This window comes from Lissotriton vulgaris, chromosome 11 (assembly GCF_964263255.1).
Source record: "Lissotriton vulgaris chromosome 11, aLisVul1.2, whole genome shotgun sequence".
Taxonomy (NCBI): Eukaryota; Metazoa; Chordata; class Amphibia; order Caudata; family Salamandridae; genus Lissotriton; species Lissotriton vulgaris.
The window spans coordinates 1080625925-1080641441 of record NC_141699.1 but is presented as its reverse complement, the minus strand read 5'-3'; the positions used below and the strand labels follow the sequence as shown (position 1 = coordinate 1080641441).

Sequence of the window (15517 nt, the reverse complement as noted above, 5' to 3'; positions counted from 1 at the left end):
TCATCTAAAAATGTACTTCTGTTCATAATGTGCAATTAATATGGTTACCTCTTAGTGCTTACCTTAAAATTGGTCTTAATGAACCAAGTATTGTACCTATACCTCCTGAAAATTGTAGTCCTGGATGAATTTTATCTCTTTGTCCTTCTTTATATCCTATATTTAATTATATTGTTGAATATGTTCATGGAAATAATGTTTATTCTATGAAGTTTCTTAAGAGGCAAACTGCAATCATAGTTGTCATTGTTGTCAACGTTTTATGATTTAATAGAGGATCTTTCCTTATCCTCCCTCCCTCTTTCCCTTCCCTCCCATTATTACAAAGTATAAAGACTTCTGGTTGTCTCATTGATATCTAATATTGCAAATTCATTGTGGATTTATATTTTTATCTCTTTGTATTTTGGTTTGTAGTATATACTGAAAATAATAAAGTCTTTTGAACATTAAAAATAGGCTTGGTAAATCCTTACAATTGAGTCCATAACAGACAACGTCTCAGTTTACCTGTGGCCTTTAAGCTCAGCTCCTGGAGAAAGGGAACGTGAACCTCCAGCTGCACTTGATTGACAACAAAATCTACTTCCCGCTAGAAAACTTGTTACAAACATGGTCAGCTTCTCCACAGGCCTGGATTACTGGTGGCAATGGACGAAAGAGGTCCTTTTCAAGAACAGAGCCACAATACAGATAACTTTAGAGGAACAAAAGCAGATTCACTGCCGTTTAAAGGGCCTATTAACCTGGGAGGACTCATTCTATTATGCCGAAACATCATTCCAAGCCCTCTCTTTTTCCCTAGGTGAACGCAAATTCCAAGGTCCATGCTCTGTAAAATTGTTGCGCTCCTTCAAACTAACCATCAGGTAAAACTGACAAGGGCCCAGGCAATGGCACACTAAGATTATCAGAACCACAGCAGCCACCCGGGAACCCGCAACGGAGGTTATTAATAGGCTCCCAAAACGTCAACGCCTTGTTGTCATAGTGTGCCTTACTTTGAAGGGAAGAGCCATCTAAAGAGTGCCCTGGAAGGCCTCCACCAACTCCCAGCAGATGCAAAGACGCGTTCAATGTCCTCTGCACATCATGCAAAGGTCTACGATGGCTTCAGATCAATTCGAACTACCTGAGCTCAAACGCTCAACAACTTGTTTCATCACACAAAGTCTTCAAAAACATGACTTATGGAGGCAGGACTGAAGGTGTCTATAGCCACAGGCTATGAAATGCACTGAATCTAAAGGTGAGGACAGAACTTAGACACACACAATTCAAGGCACGCCTGAGAACCCAACTGTTCGGCCTTGCTGCTAAATGGTCCTTACCCATAGGAACACCAAAAGCTTACCTACAACTCGCCAACGGGCAAGAGCCGTGAGGGGAACGGCGGCAGGAGCAAGACGCCGGGAGGCAGCCCGGTCGAGCCGGACCACACTCCCCAGCAGCCTCTGGGGCGGCAGCGCGCCCGTGACGCGCAAAGAGCGCCCGGAGGCGCCAGTAAAAGGCTGACCCCCCGGGAGCCCAGGGGGGAACACCAAAAGCTTACCTACAACTCGCCAACGGGCAAGAGCCGTGAGGGGAACGGCGGCAGGAGCAAGATGCCGGGAGGCAGCCCGGTCGAGCCGGACCACACTCCCCAGCAGCCTCTGGGGCAGCAGCGCGCCCGTGACGCGCAAAGAACGCCCGGAGGCGCCAGTAAAAGGCTGACAACCCCACTCGCCCCGCGAGTCGCGCGCGGGAGCGACCGGGAGAAGCCCGGGACAAGGGCGGGCCGTCTGTGGCCGTCGGGGGCCAGAAGAGGCCGGGCAGGGCCACCCCCTTTGGTTCGAATTGTGAGTATCCGTAGGTGTATATCTGCGGAAATAACTTTGTTCTTTAACACTACTGTATTTGAGACCTCTGGTCGATCCCCCAAAAATGTCAGTCCAAACTACTTTACCAGATAACTATTTGCTGAAAGTAGTATCCAGAATTAATAATGACAGAAGGAAATCTCTGGGGAAAAGTACTGTTCCAGACCTCCCACTGACTCCATCTGCGAATCTTAATAATGTGGATATCATCGTCAATGAGACAGACACAGCAGTGGAGTATGATAATATCAGTGACAATGTTGATTTAACTACGGCTTCAGACAATTTGACAAGGGTGGAAGAAGATGACCCATGTGATAACTCCGGGGGTACACCTCAGCAGTCTGTTAGGGCCACTAAGTTTATGCGAGCCTGTAGGAAAACGGTACCTAAGCGGGGTAATCACTCTACTAGAAAGAACAAAAAAGACGCCATACACAAGGAGAGCGCAGAGGAAACAGGGTCTTTAGTAAATGACAATTTTGTTTCCATTAAGCCCGATCAAACTGACCTATTATGGAGTACCATCTACAGTAAATTTAATATGGTGGTAGAGCCCTTGTTAACTAAAATTGAAGATCTGCAGGCAGAAGTAGTTAGACTAAGGGCCGTGGTGGATCAGCATGCCGATAAATTGGAAAAATCTATATCAGATATTAAAATACCAGTGTGCTCAACCTCTGTCTCTACAAAAGATAGGGTGCAGTCACAGTCACGACCCATAAATAGTGCACCTCCTACTAATACCAGGAAACAACCACCCAAAGAGCTACCTGTACCATTACTTACAACGGCCCAGGAGGCAGGTAGACCTTCAAAGCAATTAAATGCCGGGTTGACAAGCACAATGTCGGGTACTTTACAGAATGATATTAGACCTACATCATCAGCTCCTAAGACAGCTTCGGTACCAGCGGTCTTAGCTTTACCGGCTGCCACAGGGGGAACTAATGGGGTACCCATACGGATATGCAGGCGTCCAGTAGATCTCCCACCTGAATGTGTACCCTACGTTGTGGTCTTAACTAATGTCCCGATCTTAACCCAGTTCCCTAATAATCAGGAGTCAGAGGAATCTTTGAAGAATAAAACAATTTCCTGGTTAAACCGCCATTGTGGTTACCCAGTTGGCTACTCTGATCAAATCATCTCTATCAGAAGAGTCAATTAGATCGGTAATACCAAAAAGTCATGTGGGGGCGATTGTGTGATCATTAATTTTAAGCATCCGCAACATGTTGCAACTGTTTTGCTTAGAGCAGCCTCAATCACGCAGTCAGAGACAGAAGTAGTTGCCAGACCACTGGGCTATTTTTACAATCATCTTAGCAGGCTGCCTTCTGTTAATTGTAGGGAGGGGGCAACGAGCAACTTTACTTATCCATCTTTTGTAAATAGACCTGCGTTGCCTAACTTCTTTCCTGGTTTACAAGATGGTACATTTACCCCACCGATGCATATGGTGAATCCTATGTCAGGCGGGAATAATTCTATAACACATACTCCCAACCCATTTGTAACCTATGGTAGTACTCCTTTGTCTGTTAGTGGGATGGTCTATCAAGTCCCAACTCAGAACAGGTATCAGTCACTGAGTTTTTTAGATCAAAATGATTGACATGAGATTGACCCTTCCCGGGATGATGCAAATAGTAATAATTATGGAGAAGTAATTATGTCTGTAGATGAACTGGACAATGATGTGATTATAGATTGTATGCCGACAGGGGGAGAAGTCTCAAATCCTACGTATAACATAGAGCTTTTTAACATAGAGAATAACATGTCCATATTTAGTGATGAACCGCCTATTGTCAGCCATGAGAGAGATAGTGCAACTTGTTATATTACCAGCTGGAATATTGCAGGTCTAGTGGCCAAGGAGGACATGCTAGGATGGAAGGATTTCGTGAACTTATTTGATATTCTTTGCCTTCAGGAAACCTGGTGTAAAAACTTTAAAGGCATTGATGGTTTTGTATCCTATGAACTCCCAGCCTTGGCCTCAACCCATGGTAGAGCTAAAGGAGGGTTGCTGGTGTTGATTTCAGTCAAATTACCTATCTCGGTGAAAAAGTATGTAAAAGTGGGGGCTCATTCACAAATTCTATGGCTAACACAAGAAGCGGGTAGAAATATACTCTTGATTAATTTCTACAATAATATATTTGATGGCACTAGACATGTTGCAATTAATGAATTAGATAGGATATTGAACAATTTTGTCAAAAATTTTAATGGTGTTTTTGAATTTATTTTTGTGGGGGATTTTAATGTTTCTGTATGCCCATTATCTTCTCAGAAGTTATGCGGTGTGTATAATCGTTTGGGGGATGCTGATGTTCATTTTCCCCATCACACCTATGGGGAGACCCTGAATAACTTTTTGATACAGTATGATATGGAAATTATGGAAAATGCCAAAAATGATGTGGGTGAAAATATCCCGACTTTTAAAGGAAGGGGCGCTAACACTATTATTGATTTTATTTGCATGTCTTCAACCCTTATTCCGTTATGCCCAGTGCCCAAGGTGATTGATGTTATGTTAAGTGATCATAACTGTTTAACTACTGAATTAATAATATGGAATAATGTCTATTTACGTGAACAGGGTAGTATCGTTAATATTGAACCCCATAGACAGAATGGGTATAGGTTGAGGTGGAAGGGAGAAAAAGCGGACATAACATCAGAGTCCATCATTTCTAGTTGTCTGATGGAAATCACGGCAATTTTAGAACAGGATGATACCTCGGCTGACAGTATTGACCACTTTGATAGAATTAATTCAACCATCAATAAGAAGTTTACCAAAGAGGTTGGGCACAAGAATAGATATAAAAGGGGATGGTTTGATCATGCCTGCTCTACTGCCCGGACGGATCTTAAAGAGGCTTTAGCAGTTAGACCAAGAGATAAGAGTCTGGTGATTCAACTTAGGCAGGATTATAATTTGATCCTTCAACGTAGAAAAGCTGAATTACAGCAGGAAGCGTGGGACAACCTCAGTCAAGCAGCAGAATTGAAGAACTGTACTTTGTTTTGGTCTACGGTGAATAGCCCATTCCTAAAAGATGAAAAGGCACCAGAACTCACATCAAATGTGAGTATGGAATCTTGGATCCAACATTTCTCCATTATTTTTGATTCTAGTAATAGAACTGTATTCAATGGAGAAGGCTGGCCCATCATAGCCTTAGATATTACCGTAAATGAGGTTATGGTTAGCTTAAGAACCAGTAAGGGAGGGAAGGCCCAGGGACCGGATGGCGTCCCCATAGACGTGTATAAGACCGCACCAGAGATTTGGGGCCATTGCTGGCCAAAATCTTCAATGCAGCCATTTGCTGTAAAATACCGTCTACTTGGGAGGAATCAATAATCGTCCCCATTTACAAGAAAGGTGACCGGGGCGATGCTAAAAATTATCGACCTATTTCCTTACTGGACTCATCTGTCAAAATTATGAGCCGGGTCCTTTTAGTAAGACTAGAGGAATGGGCAGAAACCAATGAGATCTTAACTAACTGCCAGTTTGGATTCAGAAAAGGACGTGGCACCATTGAGCAGTGTCTGAATCTAGAGCTCTTGGTAGGGAAATATACCCAGGCCAAAAAAGGGTCGCTTTATTTATGTTTTGCTGACCTAAGCAGCGCTTTTGATATGGTAGACCACGCTATATTATGGGTCAAATTATTAGAAATGGGGGCCCCTGAAGGTATAATATACTTCCTCGCCCGCCTGTACGAAAAGCTCAGCACCAGTGTTCGATATGGACCTAATGGGGAGTGTACGACCAAGTTTAGGATCGGGAGGGGAATTAGACAGGGGTGTGTTTTAGCACCCCTGCTTTTCACCCTCTTCATAAATGAGGTAGATTCTGTCCTGCAGACAGTCACTGCGGATGCCCCTAGAGTCAACAATCTTAATATACCCGTATTACTTTATGCGGATGACGCAGTGTTACTGTCCAGGACTCCCCTGGGTCTTCAACGCCTGATGGACCGCTTTGTGCGGTTCATCAAAAATAGGAAACTGGTGATCAATAAATCAAAAACATATGTGATGGAGTGTGGGCCTGGAAGAGTTAAAATGAAAGGTAAATCCCATTATTTTATTGATGGCGAACTGGTCGAAAAAGTTGAAAACTTTTGCTACTTGGGAATTACTTTTTCTAATAATGGGAGCTGGGTCACTGAACACAAAGTTGTTAAAACAAAGATGATTAGGAGTGCTAACGGGGTCTTTGCATTTGCCAAGAAGCTGGGGAGCAGACGTATTAAAGACATGTTAAAAATGTACCAATACAGATGTCTCTCTGCAGCCCTTTATGGGGCTGGTGTATGGGGTGTGTCACCAGCGGGGAGCCTTCAGGTAGAGGAGAATAACTTCCTGAAAAGGCTCCTGTGTTTACCCAAGTCTACCTCCAACTCCTTGGTCCATAAGGAAACAGGGATTCAAACCCTAAGTGATATGATCATGTTAAGACCCCTATTATTGTGGCGCTCTATTTGGCTCAGCGATGGCACCTCATTGAATAGAGCTATTATCGAGGACTGCCTTTCTTTAGACCAGCATTTAAAGATCCCTTGGATTAAATACATTATTGAATGTTCCCAAAAGATTTTTGGGATTAATGTGATTAATGATCCATACAGTGCCTCGGATATCTCTAAATCAAGTATGAAAATAACTTTCTTGAACTATTGCAATGAAAGGCATTTTCTGGAGGATTCTAAACTATCCACATGTGTACTGTACAATAGCATGAATGATTTTATTGGATTTCATCCGTATTTGTCACAGGTAACCAGAGTTCCGCACCAGTTTGTACTAACCAGAATGAGGATGGGAATAGTACATTACCTTGTTGCGTGCCCTAATATTAAAATGCGCCCTAATGGACCCTGTGTATGTGATAACAAAACGGAACAGAGCCCTAAGCACTTTCTATTATCATGCGAATTGTATAGTGAACTACGGAAATTCTACCTAAAGCCAATGTTAAAAAGATTTGGAGTGAGAACAACCACGGACGCTATGAAACTGCTTTTTAATCTGCACCATACGGACATTTGCTTTTTTACTGCTACATTTTTGCTTAAAGCTCTAAGCCAGGAAAAGTATGTGCTTTTAATTATTTTAAATATTTATTCCATCCCCCGTCTGGATAATGTATGTATCATGTGTTTTCTTTAAATGAAATGTTTAATGAAATGTTTGTATCTGTAACTATATGTGCTTTTATGGACATGCTTTTTAATGTTCCGAATAAAGCTTTATGAATTGAATTGAACATCGGCCTGGATTTTGCGTCTATTAATTGGACTCCTGCTTTCACATGTTATATATCACATTTTTCTTCAGCTCAATCACTGCACTCTGAATGACAAAAGTAGCAATTACATAAAGCTAATTTAAAATCAAGTATTAAGAAGAAATACACTCAATGTGTCCAAATAAAGTAGATATTAATGCAGATAAGATCCAAACATTAAATATGGACAGATTATTTTCTTCTCAAAAGACATCAGCTTAACTCTAAGCCACATTTTCATTGTCACTTAAGAGAAGATTGCAGTAGCAAAAATAATAATGTTCACTGTGTGTTTTAAGGAACGCCTACACTAATAGCGGACTTGAGGTTCCATTGGTTAGAAGTAGTGTTGTTAAGGTTGGTCTGAACAGGCTCTCTTCATGGGCTGCTTTTAACAAATAATATTCCTATTATGGGGCAAGAACCTGGTCAAATCCACCTGAAAAGCACTTTTACGGCTTGAATGAGCCAATAAAGGTTAACACCACAATAGTCAATCTGTACTCCGACAACTTGTATGGGTTTTCACCAATTCCGTGCGATGTCAGACAGAATAGAGTTTCCATGTACAACAACCATGATTGAATATATGACTTTACCACGAACACAAATACCCCGCATGGCATTACCACGCGAATTTTTCTTCGCAAGTGGCTGTACCACGCAGCTTTTTAGAACGCAAGTTCTTACCTCGCATTTCAAAAACGTTACGTTCACCAGCTCTTACTTCCATCCTCCATCGAAATATGCGTTAAAACACGTCCACAAAAACTAAAAAAGGACTTCAATTATGACGTACTCGCCACGTCTTCGGTGCGGCTCTTTTTTTTTTTTTTTTTATTGACACTTTAGTGCGTTTTTTTACTGTATGTAGCCTGCTCTTTTTTTTTAAATGGGGGGGAGACCCCCCCAACCCCCCAAGGCCACGCAGAACTTACATGCTGGACGACCAAAAGGAATACCACTTGCGTGGTGAAGACGGTCGTTGAAGGCTCCCTCGTTGAAGAGACGTTTGCGGGGTAAGTGGATCGTTAAAAATGTCAAGCGTGGAAAAGACATCGTTGTAAATGATGTTTCCCCCATGATTAAAGCTACATAATTAGATTTTCTGTAACAGGAGAACGAAACTATTGTGTTAAAGATGAAAAATCAAAGTAGGGCTTCCCTAGGCATTGGACGGCAGCAGGTGGAGGTAAGGAGGGGGCCGGAGTCATACTTGAAATATAAACATTGCAGTAGTGTCACAAAAAACGTTTAAATTAACTCTTTACATATTGATATCACTTGTATCGCCTACATTTCTAGACAAGATGAATGCCACCTCTGCGGATAGATCAGGATGTCTGAGAAGTGAGATATATTTTTTAATAGAATTTATTTTGTCTCCTACTTGACCTCTTTCCAAGGTACGTTACAAACTATTTGGGTAAAGTGTTGAGGTGGCCTTAGCAAATCGAGTCAATTACATGGCCATGACGGGGTTTCATCATTTTTAAGTCTCCCAAAATGGCCAGTGTTATTCCACTGCCACTAGTATCGGCTAAAAGATAGATTTAATCAATCTGGTGCATTCAATGATTTTGAATTATTTCCAAAGACATACATGCAAGCTAAAATGGGTAACTGTGGAGCGAAAATGCAGGCGAGACAAACTGAAGCTGAATCAGTGGATGATTTAGATATTTTTCCTATATATTTTACCTGACTGGTGATTTATTCTGGTCATACCAGACTGACGATTTACTGTCATTGATAGATCTCAGGTATTTCAGTAAAATGCATATAACAATCGCTAGGTGAAGGTTGCTGTAATAGGGATTTTTTGAGTGATATTGTGACAACTATTTGCATTTGTAAGTGAAGGTGCTTTGTCGATGGGAATCGTGCATCAACTAGAGCTCTCAAAGATAGACGTAGTTTCAGATGCAATGGGCTTGATCCATTTTAAGCATCGTCGTCCCAGTGTACATTGAAACGTACCATGTCACAATATCCCAAATCACCAGAATTTCTTAGAAGCTAAGATAGGTTCTCCAGGATGATGATGACTACAAACCTCCCAATAGTTACCTGTGTACAAGGACTCCTTAACTCCATAGGCGAGGGCTCCTGCTCCCAGCAAAAGCTTTACACCAGTCCCCGCACCCCTAGGGCCACCAGAAAAGCGACCAGAGAGCTCACGCAGACGCTGGAAGATCGACTGAAAAGCAAAGTAGCAGGATGTCATTACTCACGTAGTCACAAGAATTTGTTCAGCATTATTAAGCGTCAAATATCGTTAATAGCAGACTGAACTTATTTAGTTTTCGACTACTACATTTCTCAGAATACACATACTGCAGTAAGTATTACAGGTCAATTACATGAAGAGAGACTGGTTATTAGAGCACAAAATGACAATCTTCTGTAATTTTATTCATGGCATCAATCTATTTCCGCTAAAATAATTTAGACCCCATCTTAAATATCCACACTCAACACCATCCATGCTTCAGCCACACTGCAACCTGCTCAAAATAATGATGGTCCCACTGCAGAATTACCACCAAAATATTCACTTCTCTCCAATTTAACAGATAGGCCCCTGCTAAGAAACTTCACCAATGAACTATTACTGGAATTGCACTACAAGACTCCACCCTAACCACTGGGAAAAAATATCTGCAGGCCTGTACCACCAACACCTGCAAATATCAGCTAGGCAAGACCCAAGATCTACAAACATTGTACACGCTTTCATCTTCATCCGCTCCTAGCACTGTGCGAGCCACCATGCTCCAACATCTTGAAAAGCCTCTGTCATTCATGACTAATTCAATGTCTCCGCCTGCAAAAGACATCACCACAGTTCAGCTCTCTAACAATCACTGCAATCCATCAACCACTAGAAATAAGCAGAATATTCATAAATTATATATATTTTTTAAATGCTTAAGATGACTACGGCAGGAATAAAAATTATGATTCAGAAAAGGGGGTGGTGATGAACAGAGTGTCTGAATTAAGCAGACCACTCTTACCCAGTCCAAAGATCAGGGCTTTATCCATCACCGTTTTTTAGCTCACTGCACCATCCCAGCTCAGAACTTGGCTATATGCAAATTAGTCTGACCCTGGCCCAGTGCATCATGGGAACAGGGCAGACCAAACTACCAAGCCAATTCTTATACTGGGAAGGAAACAAGCTACCGGGGACCGGTTTCTGGCATTTCAGCCGTCTTCGGCCCGGCTTGCTTGAATCCTGATGGTGCAATGAGCTAGGGACTCACATCTGAGTATACCCTTCCACGCTTATGGTGGACAAAAATGATTCAGAAAAGGGGGTGTGGCCCCTGCTAAGAAACTTCACCAATGAACTATTACTGGAATTGCACTACAAGACTCCACCCTAACCACTGGGAAAAAATATCTGCAGGCCTGTACCACCAACACCTGCAAATATCAGCTAGGCAAGACCCAAGATCTACAAACATTGTACACGCTTTCATCATCATCCGCTCCTAGCACTGTGCGAGCCACCATGCTCCAACATCTTGAAAAGCCTCTGTCATTCATGACTAATTCAATGTCTCCGCCTGCAAAATACATCACCACAGTTCAGCTCTCTAACAATCACTGCAATCCATCAACCACTAGAAATAGGCAGAATATTGATAAATTATATATATATTTTTTAAATGCTTAAAATGACTACGGCACTAATAAAAATTAAACAAATATGTTCTCGATTGACTGCCAACCTCTCTTCCACACTAGCGCAAGTTGTCAACGCTAACTTAAAAAATATAACTGACCATTCTTTATTCAACTTAAAGTGACTGTGTACACCAACCACACAACTGCAGACCACTTTAGAACCTCCACAATGGCTCTTGTGCTCTCCAGCTGGATTCTGCAAAATGATGCAGCTCTGTCATTCTGGGCCTCAAACTCCAAACCTGATCCTCTACATCGGTGTCAAAACACAGCAACAATACTACCCACCAGCCTCGGTCACCATTCAAGCCCACTCACATCAAGTTACACAGACTTCTTTCAAATGCTGGATCAGTTTCAAATACTGATGTTTTAACTACTAGACCCTTCGACTTGGAAATAAGTTATTGATGAACTACGCACAGTGAGCTTAACTCTTCATACAAAGTCTTTCACAAGCACCCTTCTGTCCATCTCTAAATACAAACTCACCACGAATTGAGGCCACACGATGGAGTTGAAAGAAGTGCTCACCAGAGCCTCTGCACCCTCTTCCACTAACGTCTTACTTCTAATCAACTGAGTGGAGAACTAGTCTTCAAGAAAATACTTTACACTCACTCCTTCCGCAACGCTTTCCACCGGCTAATGTCCAGTGACAAATTCCTACCACCACAGTCCCATAGTAGAACTGCCTCCTCCTTCAAGCAATTAACTTTCAAGTCATCTGCTGGCCTCTCATCAATTCTCAACACACTACCCCCATGCCCATCCAAAAGAGTCAGATTGTTGGTACAAATAGCCCTTGTTTTGGAATGTACAGATTTACATGTCATTGCAAAAGTCTACAACTACAGGCATCACCAGAGGATTTTACCAGCTCCTACAGTCCTACTTAGTCATGGTGACACCGCCAACGCAGAATGTAGCTCTCAATATGAACAAATCAATCAGTAAATGAAAAGCAGACCAGTTAGTCTGACGTTAATAAAAATAAAATTAACAGGAGTACTGAAAAGAAACAGTCACTCCATTTGGAATGGGATTCAATTTGCAGAACTTCACAAGGAAAAATTCAAAGAAGGTTGTTCACCGGGTGGGCGCGGAAGTAGATCACGGGGAAAAAGTAAATGAGGTGCATTCAGACCTTGTGAACACTTCAAAGATGTGTGGCATCTTCACATATATTCCTTTCTTTGATAACATCCTCCGAGATGTAAATATATTCACTCAGCTCATTGGATCAATGCAGATGCTTACTCAGAATGTTGTACAGTGTGGATGAAAATATATTTCATTCGAGAGGATAGCATTGGGGCCCTTTGCACTGAATCCTGTTTATTAGCCTTGCTTCAATAAATTGGAGTTTCAACGTTAAAGTCTCCTGGGATTTGCAAAACACTACATGTTCCAGCTCAAGACTTGTGAACATGTGGAACAGTCCAGTGATGGGTGAACGGAGCTGCAAGCAAGCTGTGTGAACGACTGGACACCGGCCCTAATGAAAATCTGGTCCATTCTTAGGGTGGGGAGTAGGGGGGTGCTTCAGGCTGTAGCAAATGACGGAGAACAAGGTGAACTTCTCATAGAAATGTTTGGGAAGGGTGGTTAGAAGGAAGAGACGCAAGGAACTGTGATGGAGTTTTCATTTACAAACAAACTAAATGTAGGACTCTACTCTGAAATAGGATCGCTTGAAAGATATGGAAGCGGAGGGGGTTATATGCTATATACAGATAATGTTCTGAAGTTTTTGGTTCAATAAGTCTTGTATTTTGTTGTGCAGAAGTTTTAACCTCTGTAGGCCGTAACTTATTGCTGACTGTTAGGGGGTGACTACACGTTAGCTCATGTCAAGGCAGACGACCCAAAATGTGTGAGAAACCTACATGGGGATCAGGAGAATAAGTCTACATAAAACAAATATTTAATTTTTTTCCCCCCAAAGTCTTAAACTGAACCTATTTCACAACAACGTGCCTCATTTTTTTCAGAGCTGGATGATGAAATTATATTGCGGATTTTTGGGGGCAGAGGTACGTGGTGGCTAAATACAAATTGGGGTCTAGTTTCTGATGCTCAAGGGCCCGGTTATTCTAACCCCATTAAACTAGGACCCGTGGCCCTGGTTTTAACTTGAAGCCCCGGCTGTCACTCGGTGCTCTATGGCAGCCAGGGTCCCGCGCGGCAGCGGGCGCTGCACAGACTCCATGAGCAGCCCCCGGAGGCCCAGGCCGCCCGCCCCCGCCGTACTCACGCTGGCGTCACGGCCGGCCATGCTGTCACTGCTCCGGTACTGCGTGCCCGTGCTCTGCGTGCCGCCGACCTCTAAACACGGCGGCCAATCCGCATCCACTTCCGGGAAAACCAGCGCAGAGCCGACTGGGAATTGTAGTTAGCGGGCGGTGATGGTGCATAAACTGGGAGAGGAAGAAGGCACCATGCAGCCTGGGAGTTGTAGTTTAATAAACTGACACCTCTAGTGGAAACAAGCCCTGGCAAAGACAATAGGTCTCGCCTATACCAGAGCTATTGACTTTGGCAATGTGCTTTTGTTATGTTGTGCACCAGTGTGGCTGCTGTTCAGCATGGCTAAAAGTTAGTGGAGTAGAGTTTCATAGAGTGGGGGGGGGGGGGGGCAGAGGAATGGGAATAGAGTGAGTGTTGTAGAGAGCGGCATTTTGGGGTTTTTTTTGTTGCATATTTATATATCGCGAACTCGACCCGAAGGTATTGGAGCGCTTTACATGAGCACCGTATTTACATTACACATTAAGGCACAGGGAGATTAAGTGATTTGCCCAGAATCACAGGATGTGGACGAGACCCCGAGGCCCGAACCCTGGTTTCCAGCATCAAAGTTGGCAGTCTAACCGACGGACCACATCCTCTCCCTCTCCTCCATTAGGGCAGAGGAGCGTCTACCCGCCTGCTGCAAGCACAGCAGCTGCAACTTTGATCAAATGCTCAATGGACATGACCATGTTAGTACAGAGCGCTATATGTCTGGTCTTGGGAGTGGGGCAATTCTTGCTGCTGACTGGCAGCAGGAATGGCTTGCCCAAAGTGCACGTCAGATTAGGCGGCTGTCTTGCGACGGCCAGCCCAACATGCACACTTCAGCCCACACCAATACCAGCTGTGTAACAGCCAGGCAGACTGCAGGGACGGGCTCCTAGTGTGAAAAGGAGTGCTGTGTTAGACTGCTCCGACCAATCATGGAGTGCCTCTCATGCCGAAAACAGCATGAGAGCAGCTCCTGGATTGGTTGGGTTCGTTGGCTGTTTTGCTAGGCCTCAAGAAACCTACATCCAATGCAGGGAGCAGAAGAGCCAATGTCTGGAGATGAGGGAATTAGTTCTGAATGGCCGTATTGGAAAATGGACTGTGGTTTGTCAGTGAGTACGAGCCTGTTGTGTTTATATAGGTTAATTATCAGCCCTCGAAGAAAACCATTGCCTGCCCTGACAGCCACTGCCCTCTCCTTGCAGTCCCACCGCTTCGCCTCACAAACACCAGTCATTGAGGGACAGTGTGTCTGGAGCTCTGCTTTTGCGCTATCCTCCCTGGAGCAAGTGATGGGGGTCCTCTGGCGCCCGGTGCGTTGGGTATGACCCCACGCTACAGCATCATTGTACAATCATCTGTGCCCACCTGCCATCCACAGGCTGGGTACCATGCCCAGGATGCTGAAGTTTTTTGCCACCTGTCAAACCAGGTAGGAGCATTGGCTGGGGGCGGCAAGGCAGAGGGTGGGGGATGGGAGTCAAGGGAAAAGACGTGAAACTGAGCCTTAGGTTGAGAGTGGGAGTCTTATTGGCAGCCGGGAAAAGAGCTGAATATCTGCCCCTTATCTCTTTCTTTTGTATGCCTGGTTTTGCGTTGGGATAGCTTGCACAAATGAATGCTCAGACATTGGCATTTAGTGTTTTCTTCCATGGCCGCTAGGCTAGGTCCGCCCTACTACTTTCAGATGTCACTAGCCACCACTGAAGGCATCTAGAAGCTGAGCCTGCAGACGACAGCCAGCACCACAGCAGTGCCAAGAGCCCAAATAAATGGGGAACCCGGCAGTCTGTACTATGCAAATAACTTGTGGCTTGAGGTAAGTCCGCTTCTGTCACTGGGTGATCTACTTAGCTGGGGGGTGGGGGGGGGGGGGGGGGGGGATTGCAAACAGTTTTCAGGAATCAATAAAAGTGCCAAGATATCTCTGGTGATTAATTCAACTGCTGTAGGGACATTAGATATTTTTCTAGTGCCAGTTTTGATTCATCTAAGGTGCTGCAGGGGATAATATGCCTGCTGCAAGAGCATGTACTGTGCAGATTGCAGTACAGTATTTTATGCACATAGCTCTTTGGTTTACCGCTTTTGTCACAGAAACCTTTTTGTTACTGTGCAGTTTATAAATTACAATCGTAATCTAGATTAGAAAGTTAGGGTTCCCACCCCCCAGGCTTTCATTATCCTATGTGCTAATTCTCAAATATGCTTGAAAATGCCTCATTTGGCCACTATATTTTCAAACTTTTCTCAGGGGGAGAACTCACCCTGAACTTTCTACACCTCACCACTTTCATATCACCAGCCGCCACAGAGGCCATCAGTGGAAAGGCACTGCCCTACAAAGTTATTAGGT

General features: G+C 43.6%; 1 protein-coding gene across 1 annotated transcript in view; it reads right to left on the bottom strand.

Annotated features, from left to right (window-relative positions):
• The window catches only part of LOC147684163 (prohibitin-2-like), a 57635-nt gene extending 44379 nt beyond the window's left edge, over positions 1–13256 (bottom strand). Inside the window, exons 1-2 of the mRNA XM_086942603.1 lie at positions 13133–13256; positions 9250–9379 (exon numbers count right to left, since the gene is read on the bottom strand). Coding sequence (XP_086798729.1) covers positions 9250–9379; positions 13133–13153 — 151 coding nt within the window. The 5' untranslated portion in view covers positions 13154–13256. The remainder of the gene's footprint in view (positions 1–9249; positions 9380–13132) is intronic.
• Positions 13257–15517: the final 2261 nt, after the last annotated feature.